At 43.6% G+C, this 22,164-nt stretch overlaps 1 protein-coding gene across 1 annotated transcript in view; it reads right to left on the bottom strand.

The window, feature by feature from the left end:
- Positions 1-22,164, bottom strand: part of kcnh3 (potassium voltage-gated channel, subfamily H (eag-related), member 3) — a 190,446-nt gene that overhangs the window by 51,851 nt on the left and 116,431 nt on the right. Inside the window, exon 2 of the mRNA XM_086265837.1 lies at positions 7,814-8,047. Within this exon, the coding sequence (XP_086121963.1) occupies positions 7,814-8,047 (234 nt within the window). The remainder of the gene's footprint in view (positions 1-7,813; positions 8,048-22,164) is intronic.

Consider the following 22,164-nt stretch of genomic DNA (forward strand, 5'->3'; position numbering starts at 1 on the left):
AAAGGCCCCACAAGCTCATCTTTGATGATACCAGCCCAAACCAGTACTCCACCTCCACCTTGCTGGCGTCTGAATCGGACTGGAGCTCTCTGCCCTTTACCAATCCAGCCACGGGCCCATCCATCTGGCCCATCAAGACTCAGTCTCATTTCATCAGTCCATAAAACCTTAGAAAAACCAGTCTTGAGATATTTCTTGGCCCAGTCTTGACGTTTCAGCTTGTGTGTCTTGTTCAGTGGTGGTCGTCTTTCAGCCTTTCTTACCTTGGCCATGTCTCTGAGTATTGCACACCTTGTGCTTTTGGGCACTCCAGTGATGTTGCAGCTCTGAAATATGGCCAAACTGGTGGCAAGTGGCATCTTGGCAGCTGCACGCTTGACTTTTCTCAGTTCATGGGCAGTTATTTTGCGCCTTGGTTTTTCCACACGCTTCTTGCGACCCTGTTGACTATTTTGAATGAAACGCTTGATTGTTCGATGATCACGCTTCAGAAGCTTTGCAATTTTGAGACTGCTGCATCCCTCTGCAAGATATCTCACTATTTGTGACTTTTCTGAGCCTGTCAAGTCCTTCTTTTGACCCATTTTGCCAAAGGAAAGGACGTTGCCTAATAAGTATGCACACCTGATATAGGGTGTTGATGTCATTAGACCACACCCCTTCTCATTACAGAGATGCACATCACTTAATATGCTTAATTGGTAGTAGGCTTTCGAGCCTATACAGCTTGGAGTAAGACAACATGCATGAAGAGGATGATGTGGACAAAATACTCATTTGCCTAATAATTCTGCACTCCCTGTAAAGGTTCAGATTGACTCCCTCTATATTTTCATACATGAAGGTGTTCTTAAGGTGTCCTTTTTTTCACATTGTACCCACTGTACCAAAATGTTGATTTAGCCTTTTTGTTTTTTCTTGATTAGGTTTATTCTGTCTTGTCTAACCTTGGCCTCCTTCCCATGGACAAAGCTCTTGTTGACATTTTCCATCAAAAGCAAATTCAGGCTTTTGGACTTACCTCAGACCTAGTCATTAGTCAATTGTTCAATTACTTGTGAGTCTGTGAAAATGGAGAAACTATGTAAAAATATCTGTAATCATAAATGGAGTGTTTTTATCATTTTTGAATTAAAGCTCAAAGACTATCAATCACATCTTAGTTATTACTAATTTAGAATAGAGAAGAGCAGACCTAATTGTATTATGAGAGTATGTTCACACTGCTCTTTCAGCATAGAGGGATTTGCTTTGCCATCTAAACCCTCAGAATACACATGGTGTGTTGAGGAGGTGTGGTGGCCCACAGATAACACACACACCTTCACTACAGGAGAGTCGCCTGGCTGCCTTACCGAGGGCTGTGATCACTGCCAAATATAGATGAAATAGCATAATTAAAGCTGCTTGTCTATGTGTTGACACTATCAGAAATGTATTTAAACTCGAGCTAAATCAGTTCTAAAATCAAGTGATCTTAAAAAGTAATCAACACCAGGCTTGGATACATACATGGTAGAAATATCCTAAAAATCACAGCTGGTCTCAAAAATGCTGCTCTTCCACCTCAAAAATATTTATGCCCAAAATGATGAATAAGTAATCTGATTACATGTACTGTTGTAAAACATTTTATTCTGTTACCAGTGTTCATACACTTAATCACCAGATCACCACAGAACTGGTCAAATGAAATGTACTTGACTGGTATACATTCAGTTTGTACAAAGCATATGTTCCATAATAATTAATCATTTAAATAAATAAATCTTAGTTGTGTTCCTTCATGTCATCCAAGAACAGATTTTTCGAGTACGTAAATCTTTAAAAATGGCCCAAATATGTAATTTATCCTTTTAAAAGCACTTCCTCATGGAGTAATACATATTTGGTTGCCTAGCAACAACGATGATGAGATTGATGTATGTGGGACTGACTTGAAATAAAACGTGTGTAACATGAACCAGTATACACAGATGGTTCCGATACTTTCAGATAATCTTCACGGGGTTTATTGACAGTAGAACAATAGGTGAATAGTGCATTACCAGCCTTGTCCCTTATATAAGGGTACCAAATAAAACATTTAAGCCCTCTTTACTGTCACATAAATGCATGAAATCAGGCTAAAACTTGTTGCTTTGGTTTTCTGTTACCCATCTAAAGCTCTGATTTGTGATGTGATGGGCTGCAACTGGTACAGTGCACACTGTTTCCTGGAGCTCTGAGACTTGTGCCAGAATAATAAGGGGATCATGTATGTAAATAATACATTTAAACAAGGAAGAGGATTTCTTCAATAAAAACATAAGCCATATTGAGGCCAGATTTGTCCCTGTTTGACTGGAACACGACAGTAAACAACAGTGCTGGAAACAGCATGTGCTCTCTTCTGTTCTACCTCTGTTTGCCTAACTCGAATGATGATATCAGGATAACTTATAATACAAGTTAGAACATTTTAAAAGTAACAGGTTCTCTTTATGTTTGGAGAGCTGATCATAGAAAATTTGGTCTTTATAGTAAAAAATGAAGTTTGCCAAAAACATTTTTGGCAAATCTGATAGAAGCAAACAATTTAGTGCCAACACACACGGGGCCTATTTGGAAATCACTGAAATGAGAATAATAAATCAACAGCATAAAGAGTGCATGGAAAGCATTAAAGAGGCACTACTGTCTGCTTTTGAGCTCTGCTTTTAATTTGTATTTGTTTAGATTGATCTGTCAAATTGAGTATGAATGCTTATCAACAGCTACCATGCCTCACATCTGATCTCCTCAGAATTATCCACTGAGCCTTCTGATCCATGCAGGGCACGAGGATTTTGAAGAATACCTTGAGGAACTAAAATTGTTAAATCAATAATTTGTCCAAATTATATATAAAACGTGGACGTCACTGTTATTTTTAACTTCACAGTCAAGCTAAACAGGCAACGATTCAAATATATTAGCAAATAATTATTGACTTGAAAGGAATCATGGCTCCCTCTGCCTCTCACCCTATGACATCAAGGATCGTCTAGGGCAGCGATCCCCAACCTTTTTGTTTTTATGTCCCACAATATTTTCACGGACCGGCCTTTAAGGTGTCGCGGATAAATACAAAAAAAATAAAACCAGTATCGGTGATCTGACAAAACACCCCACCTATCAAGTAACTTGTTACTGCGCATGCGCACAACTCAAAACGGCCATGATTTCTGTGTTAATAGTACACGCCTATTATTTGATTCTACCCTGATCTCGTGTGTGCAAAAGAAGGTTAGTGTTATATGTTTTACTTCTTTATTACAGTTGATTCTTGTTTTCCTTAAGCTGTTGTCAATTTGTTAACTTTTCAAGCTAACATGCATTGTCACGGACCTGGTTCCGGGGACTCGGGATCCGTGAGCAGTGTGGACTATTATTATTATTATTATTATTATTTGAGGTGTGTGTCTTCTGCATTGCTGCTGTTCCTGTGCTCCCTGTTTGTGTATTGGCAGGTGTGTGTGGGTGCGGTCGTGATAGGCACTGGTGGGTGTGGCCCTGCCAGCAGACCGGTCACATCCAAGGCTCTTCACACACACCTGGTGCTGATCAAGCCTCGTCGGGGGAGCTACTTTAGAGTGTGGTGGAGCGCTCACCGGCGGGATCGTTGAGTGACTACCCATCAGTGTTTTCAGCCAAATCAGTGAGTGCTAGTCTATCGCTGTTTAGTTGTGTGTTAACGGCTGCCTCTGTGGATTTTCCAGCAGGAGGTGCGGGAACGTGAGGGCGGCGAGCAAACATATCACGGGAGCGGAGACACGGAGCATGAGCACTGAGGAGAAGACACGGCACGGGAGTTGGAAACGCACGGGGATGTATTGATTGTGTACTATTTACTTCACTGTAAATAAACGCACTGCATTCATCGCACAGAGTCCTGCATTTTGGGTCCTCCTTCCCCACATCCCCCCACATTTGCCCTGGGAAACCATGACATGCGTTTTGTTTTTTGTGCAAAAATACTCCAATTTGGAGTCTCAATTGAAGTCATATTTCAAGTCTTGATTTAGTGCTTCTAAACTTCTGTAAACTGGCGTACAGCGTAAACCTTGTCAATTAATTTTAGTCCTCCTGCAGTTAGTGGGCACCACTCTCCGTTGTTATGTCGAAGAAAGTAATATTGCACTACATACTTGTACCTAAATAAATACAAGCAGGAAGCACGTTTTGATAGTGTGATTTGGCCGTCAGAACGTCCTACCTATACATATGTACGATGGAGGCATAAACCACGTAAGGTTTACTATAAATTTACGCTATGGTAGGATGTTTTGACAAAGTAGGATGTTTTGATTTAGACTTATTCATAACACACGGGAAAAGACCCAGGGAAACCGAGTTAACGATAAAAACCGATAAAAATCCAGAAAACCATCCATTTCACACCCGAGCCTCAACTCTCGCGACCTGGTACCAAACGACCAATAATGTACCCCGGGGGTTGGGAACCGCTGATCTAGGGTACCGTTGCTTATTTGCCCATTTGTCTTTGTTTTGTGATTGCTTGAGCAAAATAATTCATATTACCTGAAAAGTGCTTTTATTGCAACACTGATCAGTTTGCAGTTTTGTTTTTCAAAGTTGTTCCCGTCCATTTACTTACCTGTTATTAAAGGGATTACTGAGAAGCTTGGGGTATTTTATGACTATGTGCTCAGTGAATAAATAATCATTATGAAATTGTGCTAAAATTGTGCTTAGAAGAGAATTGTCATGATCTGAGTGAGCCAACTGGATATAAATGTGTTTGTTTTTTTCTTGCTCCTCTGGAGAACTGCTAAAATGTTAATAAGAGCTAGTGAAGAGCGGATAAAAGCACGAAACGCTTCTAATTTGTGACGTGTGCATTTGTGGGAAACAAGTTTTTATAACCTTCTGTTGTTATAGCCTTATATCTCAGAGGAGCAGATGTGTCCTCATCTCCCTGTGCTACTCTTCTATCTATATGTCACCCACTCCCCTTATTATTTATTTGACTGAGCCTTTGCCCCTGTGCCAGCTCGCACACACCATTGATTCATTAACAATTAATGAGTGGATGAATGTCTGGCCTTTCACTAGCTTTGTTTCACTTAAGTTTTTCATTTCTCTGCTTGGCTGTTGCTCTCCTTCTCTCCTCGGCACACTTTTAATCTTTCATTTCTTCGTTTAGCTAATTGTCATTAGCCAGAATCAGTTGTTTTTAGTTGCTGAGTTTTGACTTCTTAAGACTGTGACAACGAAACAAGTGAGGTGCAAGAAAAAAAGCTCTTTGGTCAGCTAAAATATATTAATACTACCATTTGTACAATCCATTGTAAATAGTAATTTGTCCTCTGTTGTTATACCTGTGAAGCTTAAACATGCAGTAACTCAGCGTCTACTCAAGAAACCTGCTCTTGATCCTGATATTATTGCAAATTACAGGCCTAACTGAGTTGGGGTTTTTTCAAAAATTCTTGAAAAGGTAGTTTACAAGCAATTAATGTCCTTTTTAGAAGAACACTGTATTTTAGAAGTTTTTCAATCTGGTTTTTAAAGCTTTGCATAGTACAAAATCTGCCTTTTTAAGAGTTTTTAATGATGTGTTTTTAGCACCTGACTCAGGTGTGTTATTATCGTGCTTTTAGATTTAACTGCTGCCTTTGATACAGTGGATCATAACATTTTAATTTACTGTTTAGAGCAGTTGGTGGGTGTTAGGAGTGGTTTAGATCCTATTTGGCAGAGCAAACTTTCTCTGTGAAACTTGGTGAGTTTGTATCCTCTGCTGCTGCTTCTCTTCAATGTGGGGTCCCACAGGGTTCAGTTTTAGGCCCCCTTCTTTTCTCCCTATACCTGCGACCCTTTGGATCTATTTTTAGGAAACATGGGATTTCTTTCCACTGTTATGCTAATGACTCCCAGATTTATTTCCCTCTTAAAAAGATAAATGGCTTCTCAGTAGACCCTCTGCTCAGATGTTCAGTTCAGTTCAGTTCATTTTTATTTCAAACATTTCAAACATGTGCCTTCACAATCATTACAAACTATTATTCCATTATTTGTTTGAAAAGGAGTAGGCAGAAGTATTTACTTATTTGTCCCTACCCCCTCAAGTTTTACCTCTCATTCATTTAATTGTTTTTTTTTGTCTTAAATTAAACAAACAACAACAAACAGCAACAAAAATAAAGCAAAACAAAACAAAACATACATCAATCAAAAACAAGAAATTAGCAAGTCCCACCACAGTATAGTTTCTTTCATATGATAAATACAGAATGTGTATATTTGCAGATACACAAGTTATGGAAAAACAAACAAACCAAAACCAAAAAACCCAAAAAAGAACCACAACACCATTACCAGCAACATTACCGTCCTGGGTTAACCCTGTTTTCTTCATTCTTATACTTATTTAAAATTAGGTTTTTATATTTTACTTTAAACTGTTTTATGTTTTGACTGTCTTTTATTTCTTCTGTTAGACTGTTCCATAATTTAACTCCTGCAATTGAGATAGACATCGTTTTTAAAGTTGTTCTAGCACTTTGTATTTTTAAATTCCATTTCCCTCTTAAGTTATACCCACCTTCTCTTTCTATGAACAATTTACAGATTTCTTTTAGAAGCAATTTATTTCTTACTTTATACATTATTTGCGCTGTTTTAAGCTTCATCAAGTCTTGGAATTTAATAGCTTGCATTTTGACAAAGAGTGCATTTGTATGGTCCCTGTACCCCACATTATTTATTAATCTAATGGCCCTTTTCTGTATTATAGTTATTGTTTGTGTGTTACTTTTGTATGTGTTTCCCCAGACCTCTACACAGTAGCTCATATATGGCAGTAGTAAAGCACAGTATAAAATGTGCAGTGCTTTCTGATCCAACATATGCTTTGCTTTCCCCAGGACGGCAATGCCCCGTGCCAATTTCCCCCAAACATAAGTAATGTGTGGCTTCCAACAGAGCTTGTGGTCGATGATCACCCCAAGAAATTTTATTTGTCTTGATGAAATAAAGGCCTGGATGGCTTTGAACTTTTTAAAGCCAACTCGGTTCGCTGGCACAGAAAGCTGAAGTGGGGGTGGGTTTCAAAGCAGCTTGCAGTGAAAGCACACATTCTAGGAAGATTAAAACTTAAACAGCATGCACATGTGAGATTTACAATTTAGAAGGGTATCACCAGCATCCCGGCAGCTGACCTGACTGGAGTCTGTTGACCTGGTTTTAGAATGGAAAGAAAATATAATTCTGAATATTTTATTTACCACCGCTCCAACCTTTTTCTTAAATATCTTCTTTTAAGATACTTGGCGACCGTGGCTCAGGGGGTTGGGAATCGCATCTGTAACCGGAAGATCGCTGGTTTGATCCCTGAGCTCTCTGTCCTGGTCGTTGTGTCCCTGGGCAAGACACTTTACCCTACTTGCCTACTGGTGTTGGCCAGAGGGGCCGATGGCGCGATATGGCAGCCTCGCTTCTGTCAGTCTGCCCCAGGGCAGCTGTGGCTACAACCGTAGCTTGCCTCCACCAGTGTGTGAATGTGAGAGTGAATGAATAGTGGCATTGGAAAGCGCTTTGGGTGCCTTGAAAAGCGCTATATAAATCCAATCCATTATTATTAAAAACAGCCAATTTGGTTTTTATCATCAGCTCCCTCAGCAGCTGTAAGTTTGTAGTCACCTTTACACCTTTACTTTATGGTTGAATCACAGGTGAGTAAATATTCATTTTCCTCCGTAAGTAGTATTAAATCCACAAACGTATACACACACAAACACACACACACAGATTTTTCATGTGGGGTCACCTTCCTTCTTGTAGAAGACCAGCTCAGTCTTGAACTCCCTCCGTTCATCCAGGGCTCCTTGGATCTGGGCCGTTGACCGGTCGCTCGTTTCTGGGCCGTACAGGAAGTGACACGCGCAGCTCTTCTGCATGAGTTCGGCACGGGCGTAACCAGTGAGCTCACAGAAACCATCAGAGCAGTAAACGATGGGGTAGAGTGACTGCACCTGGGCGTTTCCCAGAACAAAGTTGCTGTCTGCAAAGAGAGAGAAGAGAAAGCAGAGAGCAATCACTATGACTGTGTCATGAAGACAATTGGCAGAGCTAGTGTTCATGCATACAGCTCCCGAAAGGATGTTTTTATATCCATTAAGCCTAAAATCGATGTAGTAGACCGCTAGTGTTTGTGATAAAAAATACATAAACTCAGCCACCAGAAAACAACAAAAGCTTGTCAGACTAGCTGTGACTCCGACTGTAGCATTGGAGCAAAAAAACTATGATTGTGCAATCAGTGTTGGGCTCCTGAAGGGTTGGGCTGGTAAACAACAGACTAATTTATACTGCCAATCATCACATTAGTTAACCTGGTGTAAAAGTAGGCCACATGTTCCACTTTCTTACAGCTATAAGAGCCACAGCCTCTGGATGGCAGGAGGAGGGTGACCCGTCTCATTCAAATCTGTTGCCTTTGAGAAGCGTCTAACACCATACTCTTTTGAGAGTGAGGATGGCAACGAAAGTAACTAAAAGTAGGATGGAGCTACTGAGAGGTAAGGTAGAATGTGAATGAATGAATAAGTGAATGCAGTTTACTAGAAACCACACACAGCACAGGTGATCAAGGAGTTCAACAAGAAATCTAGTCGTTCTGACATTTCTGATGTTTACGTCCTAGATTCAAAGGGAAAAAAAAACATTTATGGAGAAAATAAGATCGTGTTGTATATTAAAATGCACTAAAAATAATTTGACTTGTAGAATCAGTTTTTAAGAGTTGGAGCATCGACGGTTTCTGTGGTTGCGTGTTATACGGAAGTGTAAAACTATTCATTAAGTGAAATAAAATAAAAACTTTCCTTCTAAAAAAAATTGAATCTCTATTGTATACTTGTTTAAGCTAAATACAGCACCCATATATACACATTTATCATATTTTACTTTAAGTCTTTGTGGACTTAAAGTAAAATATGATAAATGTGTGTTAATGGGATGGGCTCCACCCCAACATGCCACACCAAATCCCTGCTCACAACCCTGAGTTGGATAAGCAGTTAAGAAAATGGATGGAACTATTTTATTTTTATTTTTAAATTAATTTTATTTATTTGTAAATTAATGTAAAATCACTTTAAATGTAATAAAACATAATTTTTCTTGTTTTTTAAATGTATTTGTCTGTACACATGCATATTTAGATTTTTAAAATATATTCACAAATGTATCATAATTTCACAAATATTTGTCCGTTATTTGAAAGATCGAACTGTTAAATTCAAATGTAATGCTATGGAAAAATATATAAAATGATTCTTGTAAACTTTTCAAATAATTCAAATAATAATTATTATTATTGTTATTTAGGGTGATCGTGGCTCAAGAGTTGGCAGTTCGCCTTGTAATCAGATGGTTGCCGGTTCGAGCCCCGGTTTGGACACTCTCGGTCGTTGTGTCCTTGGGCAAGACACTTCACCTACCACCCACTGGTGATGGCCAGAGGGGAATTATAAAGTGGAATTGTAAAGCGCTTTGAGGGTCTCAAAAAGCGCTATATGAATGCCATCCATTATTATTTCAACCAACTGTTAACTGTATATTTCTGTACATTATTATTATTACAGTATTATTATTCATATTGCCGCATTCATTGACCTTGTTTATAGGTAATTTCATTGTTTAATCACATTAAAATGTTCCTAATTTAATGTTTAAAAGCACTTGAAAAAAAATCCCTTTTTTTTCTGTATTTTTATGGTATTATTTTGGTGCCCCAGCTGCCGGAATATTACTGTTTTTTTAGGATTTTTTTTTTTTACGGTGTAAGATAGACCCAAAAATAATACATACAGAGAAAAACCCAACAATCACATGACCCCCCTATGAGCAAGCACTTTGGCGACAGTGGGAAGGAAAAACTCCCTTTTAACAAGAAAAAAAGGGAAAAAAAGGCAGAACCAGGCTCAGGGAGGGGCGGGGCCATCTGCTGTGACTGGTTGGGGTGAGAAAAGGAACTATAACTCCTTGTTACAATTACTCCTAAGTTTACCCCTTTTACAGATCTAAAGCTTTAGATTTTTTTTTTTAAATATTTGCACTACTTTTGTTCTAATGCATCTCTTTAATTAAAAACAAGATCTGAATAAGTGTCATACTGTCGCTGTGCTGTGGAGATCAACTACAACATAAAATTTAATGAACTGAATGTGCATGTTCAAATACATTCATTACTGCATAATTTCTACTTCTGGTGATTGAAGGATTTTGGATTTTAACTGACAATTTTATTTTAGCTTGGTCTTACTCTTGAGGTTTTCGTATTTCTTCCACAGCTACACTTATAAAGATAACACTTATAAAGACAGATAAAACTTTAAAGACATTTTCAGCTTTGGTAGATAAAAGCACAGCAAACACCAAAATATATCCAGTACCTGCGGGATAAATCCAAAAACTACCCAATATCAAACATTAAAACACTCAAAAAGTAAGAACTCCTGCCATATTTGCAGGCATTCTGCAATCCTCAAAAGACTCCACTGGGCTTGTTTCTATCAGTTATTTCAAATGATGCACATGAAAGCAGTATCACTGTGAGAAAGGAGAAACAGAGCTGGAAGCAAGGCTGTTGTCCTCCAGAATGAGGAATCCTTGCAGATCAGAAACCAGATTTGATGGGGTGAAGTAAACAATGTCAAGAGTCGTCACAAAACCTCATCAGGTTTCATTAATCGAAGCCGTCAGTAGCATGCCTGCACATGCACTGCACAATCTGCTGTTCAAGATACAAGCACAACTACACTCTGGCTGCTGATTGGTGATCAGCTGCAGATAGACGTGTTTGTGTGCGTGCATGTGTGAACGCCAAGTGGAAAATTTTGCTACTGCTTATTCGGTTAATGGTTCCTGTCATGTAGCTAAGCAAACACTGTAAAATGCACTATTTATTACTTTGTGCTCAGCTATTCTCATGGATCCATCAGTTCTGGTGGCCCGGGGGACCCTTCCCATATTAAATATTTTATGGTGTAATAATGAGATGTGTTTGTGTGTGCCTGTTTGGCTTTCAGCTCAATTGAGAGACAGATTAAAAGAAAATGCTGAGTCAAGGAACTGATCAAAGGGGCAGTTATCAGTCGTGACCTTTCAGAGAGGTCACGACTGATAACTGGACTAGTATATAGTGCTTTTCTACTCTGACTACCGGTCTCGCTCACTCAATCACACACACAGTTTTTTCTATATCTAAGCACTTTGTCCAACAGCCGTGCCCACGTTCACACACCAGTGGGTGCATCTAGGTTTCAATATCTTACCTAAGGAAACTTTGAGATGCAGACTGGAGGAGCTGGGGAATCAACCCTTTGACCTCCCGGTTCATAGACAACCCGCTGCAGCTCCTGAGCCACAGCTACCATTGAAGAATTTTATTTTATTTTTTAAAACTCAAATGGACCTTTGAAAAAGCAATCCTGTCATATCTGTACTAGTGAAATTCCCTCTACTTGGGGCTAAGCCAAAAGGCCATCTTCTGCCTCTAGCAAGTTCAAACCTTGAGTGCCAGACTTTTAACAAATTCACAAAGAGAGGTGAGCATCATTCCCATCTGTGTTACACTACACCTACTACCTGTTAGGTAGAAAACTGGTTTGAAACTTTAATAATTTTTAAAAACGACAGTGTAGATTTACTCCCACCTCTTGAACTGACATCAAGATGAACTCCCCTAATTGTTTCCAGAGGTTAAAGTTGGCTAGGACAGGAATGGGGCACCTGTTCTGGCCAACATGTGTAATTAGAGTAATTAGATCAATAATTAACAGCATTTAATAGATGATAATATAAAGCAAGCTCATTCTTTGTTTGCAGCCGTGCATTTCTTCTGCCACTAAGATTCTCACTCAATAGTTCAGGAATGATTGTCACAGTTTTCTCCTGCACACTTCACACATCTTTGTTTTTTCCATCACAAATCTGTGATTCATGCTGCAAAGATCAACAAATCGACATTAGCAAACTTCGGCATGCACACGGCAGCTAAGTGGCGGTTAATTTAAAATGCAGCATTTCAAACAGCTCCGCGAATGTGTCCAATCACATAAACTGTTCCTGCGCAGCACATTAGGGCTTCCATCTAGAGGTAGCTGTATTGTGTGGATTGAATGATAACAGCTCTTAACATGCATGAAAGAGAGAACAGGAGCAGAAGACGATTAGTGACTTTGAAAGGTAAGAACTGCTCAGCAACTGACATTTGATAAATCTAAAAAAAGCATTTAAAGCAAGTGTCCTAATTAATTTGAGATTATTATAATCAGACACTGGGCCTGTACATAATGCGCTGCTGGAATTATCTATCATCTACACATCGTAAGATTTCTTTAAAATAGAACATTTAAAAAAAAAAATGTAACAGAACGACTGTACTGGAGAGTAGATGCAGAGTAAGTCGGGTTTTTTGCAATATTGTTGCAAAGTTTGCAGTGACAGATGTTGTATTACTGCAGAACACACAGCTCTGCACTGTCGGTAGAGGTGACCAATTGAATTCAAATTTCATTTGTTTTGTCACATACACAGTACAACATGTAGTGAAATGCTTGTGTCCGAGCTGCGGACAGGCTGCCGACGTAGCTGCGCCATTCCAGGGCTTAGTTTTAGCATGGGGGGTCTAGCCAGGACACTTACTGGATACCGAGTGGGAATGGAGCTTGCAACTCGTGCTCCAAAGGGGTGTAGTTTTACCACTTTATCTAGCTGCAAATCTGTCGATCCTCTTTAGTATGATTTGCCAAACTCCACATGCTCTGTGCTACTTTTATACTGTCATGGTCCCTGTGCCCTGCTGGTCAATCCTCTATTGGGCAATATGTTTGTGGTTTGTTTGCTCTCTCGCCCTCTCTCTCTCACTCTCTCTCTCTCTCACTGCGGGCTCCCGCTGCTGGCCCACACACCTGCTCATCACCACACCGGCCGCTGATCCCAGCTGATTACTGCACTACTTAGATGGCGAGTCTGCACTAGTCTTCGCTGGATCGTTGAACTATCAGCGTCAGTCAAACTTGTGTATCTGCCAACCTGTATCTTGAAAGCCCTTTGTTATTATCCCGCTAACCCGACCTTTTGTGTTTAGATCGTTTTTGGAACCGGATTCTGAGAGGAGTGACTGAGGAGGAGCTTTTGTACAGAAAGTGTGGAGCACCTTTTCCCCTAACCCTGTTTCCCACGGACCCTGGCGACCCGGACCCGTTTCCCCTGCACATTGTACATAGCCACTTGGTGATTGTGTTCACTGTAAATAAACGCACTGTTCTTCGCTTTAAAGGAAACCCTGGCCTGCGCCTGAGTCTCTTTCGGAACCCCTTAACAGAACGATCCAGCCATTATGGACTCAGCAGGACAGGACCCCGTGGGCCGGGCTCTGGCCGCCCAGGAAGCCGCGCTGGCCCGTCATGAACAAATGCTCGGGCAGCTACGGCAGGATGTCGCCGCATTGACCCTGGCAGTGGCGCAGTTAATACCGCTGGAGGGAAATGCGCAACCAGGGAATCCCCAGCCGCCCAGCCCGGCTCCCCAGGCGGCACCGCCCGCCGTAGCGTCAGGTAGCTCACCGCGGGTCGGTACGCCGTCTGACGGACCTTTACCCACACCGGAACCATTCTCGGGTGAGTCTGACAAATGCGCCGGATTTTTGGCTCAGGTGTCTCTGACGTTTCGCGAGCTGCAGCGTTTTCATGGCAACGATGGGGCGAAGATCACTTATTTCGTTCAACTTCTGAGGGGCCGTGCACTAAAGTGGGCCCAGGTTGTGTTAAACTCTGATCCTGTCATCCCCTACGCTGACTTTCTCTCCAAGTTTAAGAATGTGTTTAACCCAGGCACCGGGGCAGAGGCCGCTGCTCTCCGTCTCCTCAACTTCAAACAAGGTAGGAGAAGCATGTCTGATTACGCTATCGACTTCTGGATTCTGGCAGAAGAGGCAGGGTGGAATCAGGAGGCGCTACGGAGCACGTTGCTGAACAATGTCAGAGAAGAATTAAGGGACGAGCTAATCATGCGTGATCTCCCTGCCTCCTTTAATGAGCTAATGTCCCTGTGCATTAAGGTGGATGAGCGGTTACGGGCTCGCCGGTCGCAGCGGAACTACAACTTCCATGAGGCTGCGGGAATCTCTGGCACCGGCGCCATGGCGGATGCCGGCCCCTCCCGGACTCACGAGAGCGGGGACGGAGAGGAACCCATGCAGCTGGGCGGCTCCCATCTCACCGCGGCGGAGCGTCAGCGCCGGATTACCGCCGGTGAGTGCCTCTATTGTGGTCACAGGGGACATGTTGTGGCTACCTGCCCTTCGCGGGCAAAAGGGCGCGCCCGCCAGTGATGGTAGGAGTACTGGTGGGCGAGCTGAGCCAGGAAGAAGCTCCTCCCCGTTTAACACTACCGGCCACGCTTTCCATTCACTCTAAGAGCCGCTCCCTATCGGTGTTAATCGACTCTGGGGCGGAACAAAACTTTATTGACTGTCAGTTAGCCCGGCAACTTGGGTTACTATTGGAGCCCCTGCCTCATGCATTACGTGTTACGGCATTGTCAGGTCAACGCCTTCCAGACATCACTCTGGTGACGGAGCCTGTCGAGCTCACCCTCTCTGGCAATCATTCTGAAGAAATCTGTTTTTTGGTGTTTAAAGCAACTCGCACTCCACTAGTTCTCGGCCATCCTTGGCTACAACAGCACAACCCTCACATAGATTGGCTGAAGGGGCGTGTCACTGGGTGGGGGGAGGACTGCCACATGACCTGCCTTAAAGCAGCCTCGCCTCCAAGCGTTGAAACGCCCTCTTCTGGGGTATTGGAATCAGCTGATTTAACTAATGTGCCCTCTGTTTATCACGACCTAGCTGAGGTGTTTCAAAAAGCCCGCGCCCAGTCACTCCCTCCGCATAGACCCTATGACTGTGCTATCGAACTGCTCCCGGGAGCTCCTTTACCCACCAGTCGGCTATATAGCATCTCACTTCCAGAACGAGACGCTATGGACAAGTACATCACGGAATCCCTGGCTGCCGGCCTCATTCGGGCCTCCACCTCTCCAGTCGCGGCAGGCTTCTTCTTTGTCGAAAAGAAGGATAAAACCCTCCGGCCATGCATTGACTATCGCGGATTAAACAACATCACAGTAAAAAATAAATACCCTCTGCCGCTCCTCAGTTCTGCCTTCGAGCTCCTCCAGGGGGTTACTGTTTTCACCAAACTGGATTTGCGAAACGCATACCATCTGGTTCGCATCCGTGAGGGCGATGAGTGGAAGACCGCCTTCAACACCCACCTCGGCCACTTCGAGTACCTTGTCATGCCCTTTGGTCTCACTAACGCCCCTGCGGTGTTCCAAGCCCTGGTGAACGACGTGCTCAGAGACTTCATTAACCGTTTTGTTTTTGTCTATCTAGATGACATCCTGATCTTTTCCAGAAACCAATCCGAGCACGAGACCCATGTCAGACAGGTCCTGCAACGACTCCTCGAAAACCGATTGTTCGTCAAAGGAGAAAAGTGTGAGTTCCACGTCTCCACCGTTGCATTCCTGGGGTACATAATCGACCAAGGAAACCTCCGCCCGGACCCTGTGAAGGTAAAAGCCGTTGTTGAGTGGCCGGAACCTCCTAATAGGCACCAACTGCAACGTTTCCTTGGATTTGCCAACTTTTACCGGCGGTTCATTCGGGACTTCAGCCGAGTTGCCTTGCCGCTGACCCAGCTAACCTCTCCCAGGCTTCCTTTTCAGTTGAACAAAGAAGCTCAGGCAGCTTTCCAAGAACTGAAGAAACGATTCGCCTCAGCCCCCATCCTGATCCAACCCGACCTCACGCAGCCATTTGTGGTCGAGGTCGACGCGTCCGACTCAGGGGTTGGAGCGGTTCTGTCGCAACGGAAGGACGGTAAGCTCCACCCTTGTGCCTTCTTCTCCCGCCGTCTGTCCCCTGCAGAGAGAAACTATGACGTCGGGGATCGGGAACTGCTGGCGATAAAACTAGCCCTGGAGGAGTGGCGGCACTGGTTGGAGGGCACGGCTCAGCCTTTCCTCGTCTGGACAGACCACAAGAACCTGGCATACCTACAATCAGCTAAGAGGCTCAACGCTCGACAGGCCAGGTGGGCCCTGTTTTTCACCCGTTTCCACTTCTCCATCTCTTACAGACCCGGTTCCCGGAATGTCAAACCCGATGCCCTGTCCCGTCAGTTCTCAGTCTCGGAGGACACCACTGAGCCCGCTCCCGTTCTCCCCGCCACCTGTGTCGTGGGCGCCATCTCCTGGGGGATCGAAGCAGCCATTCGGGAGGCTCAGGTGTTGGAACCGGATCCGGGAGGTGGGCCAGCCCAACGGCTCTACGTCCCTCAATCAGTACGTTCTCAAGTGCTTCAATGGGCCCACACTGCCCGCTTTACGTGCCACCCAGGGGTCCACCGCACTATCAACTTCCTCCAGCGCTACTTCTGGTGGCCCTCTCTGACTAAAGACGCTCGGGAGTACGTCTCCGCCTGCGCGACCTGTGCCCGGAATAAACCATCTCATCAGCCGCCCGCTGGACAGCTCAATCCCCTGCCGACTCCGTCCAGGCCGTGGTCCCATATAGCTTTGGACTTTGTAACCGGACTGCCGCAATCAGCAGGCAACACTGTCATACTTACCGTCGTGGACCGTTTTTCTAAAGCTGCCCACTTCATAGCTCTACCCAAGCTTCCCACGGCCATGGAGACCGCACGACTGCTTACCCGTCATGTGTTTCGTTTGCATGGGATCCCGGAAGACATTGTGTCTGACAGAGGCCCCCAGTTCACGTCTGGCGTCTGGAAGGAATTCTGCTCCTCATTAGGAGCAAAGGTCAGTCTGACCTCCGGTTACCATCCCCAAAGCAACGGTCAGTGTGAGCGAGCTAACCAGGAGCTCGAGGCAATGTTGCGGTGCACAGCGTCCTCCAACCAGTCCATCTGGAGTGATGAACTACCCTGGATTGAGTACGCCCACAACAGTCTGACTTCCTCCGCCACTGGTCTGTCTCCCTTCGAGGTCTCACTGGGTTTCCAGCCGCCTCTCTTCCCCTCTGTCGAGGGTGAGCATTCTGTGCCATCTGTCCAGGCCCATCTACGGAGGTGCCGACGAGCTTGGCGGGCCGCACGGACGGCGTTGCTGCGCACGAAGGACCGAACCAAACAGACCGCAGATCGCCGCCGCACACCAGCTCCAGCATACAGCGTGGGACAAAAGGTATGGCTGTCCACGCGCTTTGTTCCTCTCAGGACTGAGTCCAAGAAGCTCAACCCAAACTTCATTGGTCCCTTTGAGGTTTCGGCACTGATCAACCCCGTCTCTGTGAAACTCCGGCTGCCCCGCAACATGAGGATTCACAATGTGTTCCACGTCTCCCAAATCAAACCTGTACAGAATAGCCCCCTGTGCCCTCCTTCCGGGCCCCCTCCGCCCGCCCGGCTTGTGGACGGCTTGCCCGCCTATTCCATCACGCGGATTATGGACTCTCGCCGCCGCGGGCGTGGCTTCCAGTACCTTGTGGACTGGGAGGGCTATGGCATTGAGGAGCGGTCCTGGGTTCCGCGGGCCGCTGTCCTGGACAAGCGTATGCTGCGGGCCTTCCATCTGTCTCATCCTGGTAAGCCTGGTGGGTCGCCGGGGGGCTCCCGTTGAGGGGGGGGTACTGTCATGGTCCCTGTGCCCTGCTGGTCAATCCTCTATTGGGCAATATGTTTGTGGTTTGTTTGCTCTCTCGCCCTCTCTCTCTCACTCTCTCTCTCTCTCACTGCGGGCTCCCGCTGCTGGCCCACACACCTGCTCATCACCACACCGGCCGCTGATCCCAGCTGATTACTGCACTACTTAGATGGCGAGTCTGCACTAGTCTTCGCTGGATCGTTGAACTATCAGCGTCAGTCAAACTTGTGTATCTGCCAACCTGTATCTTGAAAGCCCTTTGTTATTATCCCGCTAACCCGACCTTTTGTGTTTAGATCGTTTTTGGAACCGGATTCTGAGAGGAGTGACTGAGGAGGAGCTTTTGTACAGAAAGTGTGGAGCACCTTTTCCCCTAACCCTGTTTCCCACGGACCCTGGCGACCCGGACCCGTTTCCCCTGCACATTGTACATAGCCACTTGGTGATTGTGTTCACTGTAAATAAACGCACTGTTCTTCGCTTTAAAGGAAACCCTGGCCTGCGCCTGAGTCTCTTTCGGAACCCCTTAACATATACAGCTTATTGGCTAGAAAGCAGTCGTGACAGATCATGTAACGCTGGGAAGAAAACGACAGCAAACGTGCCAAAAGTCATGGTCATCTTTGTGCTTGCATTGGTTTTTACAGTATGGGTTTCTGTTTTCAGGCTAAATTTACCTGTTAATCTTCCCTCAGTGACCTCTGTTTCCTTGCCTCTCTCTCTCTCTCTCTCCCCTAATAACAGTTGCATCCACTCAGTATCCACGTGAATCTTCTGATAATGTTCTACTGAGTACTGTTTTATCGACTTCTTCCAGTCATCCCTTTTTTTTTTTGCCTCAATACCAAATTCAGAGCCACCTTTAATGAATGTCTTGCTGTCTCTCTCTTGCCATCTCGCCACACTCTGTGAGGTCAAATAGAGCTGTCTGCAATTTGGATTACAAATGAAAAGTGCTTCCTCCAACCTTGATTTGTTTTGTAAGGATGTGTTTTACTGTCCTGCCGTTGTGTGATCGGCTGTTCCACCGATATGTCATTTATATTTTCTACTTTCTCTACTTTTCATCACTAGATTAAATGTACACCTGCGATAGGCGGAGGTTCTGTCTGAACATGGCATGAAATACATTAAGCAGCAGGTGGGGGTGGAGGATGTGTGCTCTAGGAAATCTTTGGCATCAGGCACATATTGGGGGAATTTTTCATGATTTATATTTTTGGGGGAAAAAGAAACACTGCTGAAATACCAACTTTATAAATAAACAAAAGAGAAAAAAAGAAAAAGAAAAATAGATTTAAAATAAATAATAGATGTTGCCTGTTTGCAGAGAAAATGAAGCAGGCTGCAGAGAACTGCTGGAGCCTGATGAGACCCTGTACAGTAACCAGTGAGTGAACAACTCAAACTGGTTTTAAACATCACAAGATTTATGGTGTTTATGGCATTGTTTCCATTTCCCTTTTCACTTCATGCCTTCGTAGTGGCAGCAGTAAATCACTGTTCTATAGCTACAGTATATGAGGCAACAAATTCAACTATTTCAATAAAGCTTGCATATTTTTTTATATATATATATTTTTTATATCTGAACCACATGATGGCAGAGATGTGGAGTCAGAAAAATCAGCAGTGGCAAAAAGAAAACAGCAACAGAAAGTTTGCTAACAACCAAAACTTTTATCACTCATGACAGAATCACACATCCCCTGAGCATTTCCGTCACCTCTGGAAGTTAGTTAGAGGAAATTAACTTGAGAGCAGCTCGTCAGACTGCCAGCACCAACTCATTTACTTATTTTTTTATTAATCAAATTTACTTTTAATCCACTGAGGAAAGTGCAGACAGATGTCTGAGAAAGTTGAGTGCTGCATTTCATTTCGTCTCCTTGGCAACTACAGGAGTCTGAACAAATGTCAGCACATCAAGATCACCTCTGCTCGATGACTCACTAACAGCACCTCATACGTCACAAAGAGCCAAACTAAGCAAAAATCCAGAGTCACTTCAGGCATGTGGGAAATGAACTGGTGAGATCTGAAATTCAGTCCATTAATGTAGCGATGATTGTTAAATGACTCAGGGGAACAGTACGGGTGTACCGAGGAAGGCACAGACAGCAAACAACACATGGTTTGGACACGTGAATGAACACGATGGTACATAGCAACCAGTTACAATCAATTTTCTCTACTACTCTAACAGTACTGAAGTCAGCAACTGAGGTTTCCTTGTTGTCGTGGTCGTAATGCAGAGCACTCTCAAAGTCCTTCAAAAGAATTATAAGATAAATCTGTATTTGTCCCTCCATGCTGTGGACGGAATTTATTACACCAAGGGCAAGATCTGCTAATGAACTGTGCCACTTCAATCACTACAGCATCAACAAAGTGACTGCAACCTTACAAAATGAACTTGCAACCTTGTTGCCTTCAAAACTGTTACTTTAAAGTCAGGGACCATACACACTAAGAATTCAATTTCAATTCAATTTTATTTATATACCGCCAAATCACAACAGCAGTCGCCTCAAGGCGCTTTATATTGTACAGTAGATCGTAGAATAACCCAACAATCATATGACCCCCTATGAGCAAGACTGTTTTACTTTGTGAAAGTGTCTGATAAGGGGATGAAGCCAACATATGTGCTAGTGTAGCGGTTATGTTCTTGCATAAGAAACTGCAGGTATGCTGGGATGACACCAATGTCCTTTAATCTGACAAACCTACAACATGTCAGATGGCACAGAGGGTATTTTCAGCAGATATACATAGAAGTGTACCTCTTTTGATGTACGTCGGGTGGTAAATTTAAAAACACTGCTATAGCATATTATATCCATAAACAGTGCTTATCTGCATTTCTGCAATTACACACTGTTGATTTCAGCCATAAATATGCCATGCATGTGAATACTATCATTATTGTGTTTGTCCAATGTTCTGCACAATGTGTACACTCTAATATCTCTAATATAACTGAGGGTCAAACCAAAATCTGTAGGTGTCTCTAGTGAAATGCAGCCTTCGACCCAGAATCAGCCTTAGGCACCACCTAAACATAATAACTGACAGCCACGACTGCACCTTAACGTGGGCTTCTAAGTTTGCAATCTCTTCAACTTGTCAGCAAAATGATCCATTTCTTTCTCTGGGCGAAAGCTGACGGGCTACCTGCACAAAATCATAAACGTCAAGCTGTTGAACCCTGTCCCTGGTGAGCAGCACAGAACCAGAACAGCCATCTGCCACGGACTGTTTTTCCCTGTTACTTTTCAAAGTTTATCAGAACATTTAAGTCAAATCAGTTAATGAAACTTTTACTTGGAGAAAACTGACAAGAGCGCAAAAAAATAACCAGATTCTCGACAGGCTTCATGCTATTGGAGCTGGTATGGACCAAACAGCATCATATAAGGAATAAGGAAGGACTGAACAATAAGATAAGAGCATATTTGTCACGGTCCCTGTGCCTCACCAGCTGATCCTGTATTAGGCAACATGTGTTTTGTTGTTGTTTTTGCGCTCTCTCTCTCTCACCTGCCGGAGCGGTGCTCATTATGGGCTCCCGCCCCTGGCCCACACACCTGCTGCCTATCTGGGTGATCGCAAGGCCTATTTAAGACGGCGCCACGGTGTTACTCGTCGCTGGATCGTTGAGCTATCAGCATCTACCCCGGACCTTTCCCTGCCTGCTTGTTACCGTGTGGACGAGTGAGTGGATTTGTGTTACCCCGTTGTGGAGAAAGAAGAGAGAGCCTTTGGAGTGTGTCTGTTTCCCGTCCTTCCCCTCACATGCACCGGAGCCCTGGAGCCCCCTCCCCTCCCCCCAGCACGTTGTAAATAGTTTCACCTGGTGTCGTTTGTATAAATAAACCGACTGTTAACTCTGCAAGGATCTCCGGTCTGCGCCTGAGTCCATTAACTAAAACCTGACAATGTTGTAGTTATGAAAGTAAATATGTAGATGGTTCATCCAATCAAGTATTTTAAGTACCTGCCATCTTCTCTTAGAGTACAAAAACATTATATAAGTACCAGTCCATTGTACTTATACTACAATGTATAACAAAGAAGCCTAAAAGACATTTTTGATACAAAAATATCTAAAGTTACAAGATTACAGTGGGAATTTCTCACCTGATACCATGACAAAGCGTGTAAATAGACACGTCCGTCCACCACGTACACGTCACGCTTTGACTCTCTAAAACATGAAATGCACACGCACATGCAGAGGGAGATATTTTATTTTAAACCAAAATGAAAATAACCACGGGAAAGCATTTAAACAGCCATTATTAACACATTTACATGTATACACATATCAGATGTCTAGCTTAATCAATTCTGACAATTAAGTTTTTTGTTCACTACCGACTCCGTGGCTTTAAATATATTATCTACCCCTGCTGGTAATGCAATTTCTGC

This window comes from Aulonocara sp. 'chitande type north' Nkhata Bay, linkage group LG16 (genome assembly GCF_057382095.1).
Source record: "Aulonocara sp. 'chitande type north' Nkhata Bay isolate Kocher_YH1m ecotype deep benthic linkage group LG16, A_spYH_male_GT1.1, whole genome shotgun sequence".
NCBI lineage: Eukaryota > Metazoa > Chordata > Actinopteri > Cichliformes > Cichlidae > Aulonocara > Aulonocara sp. 'chitande type north' Nkhata Bay.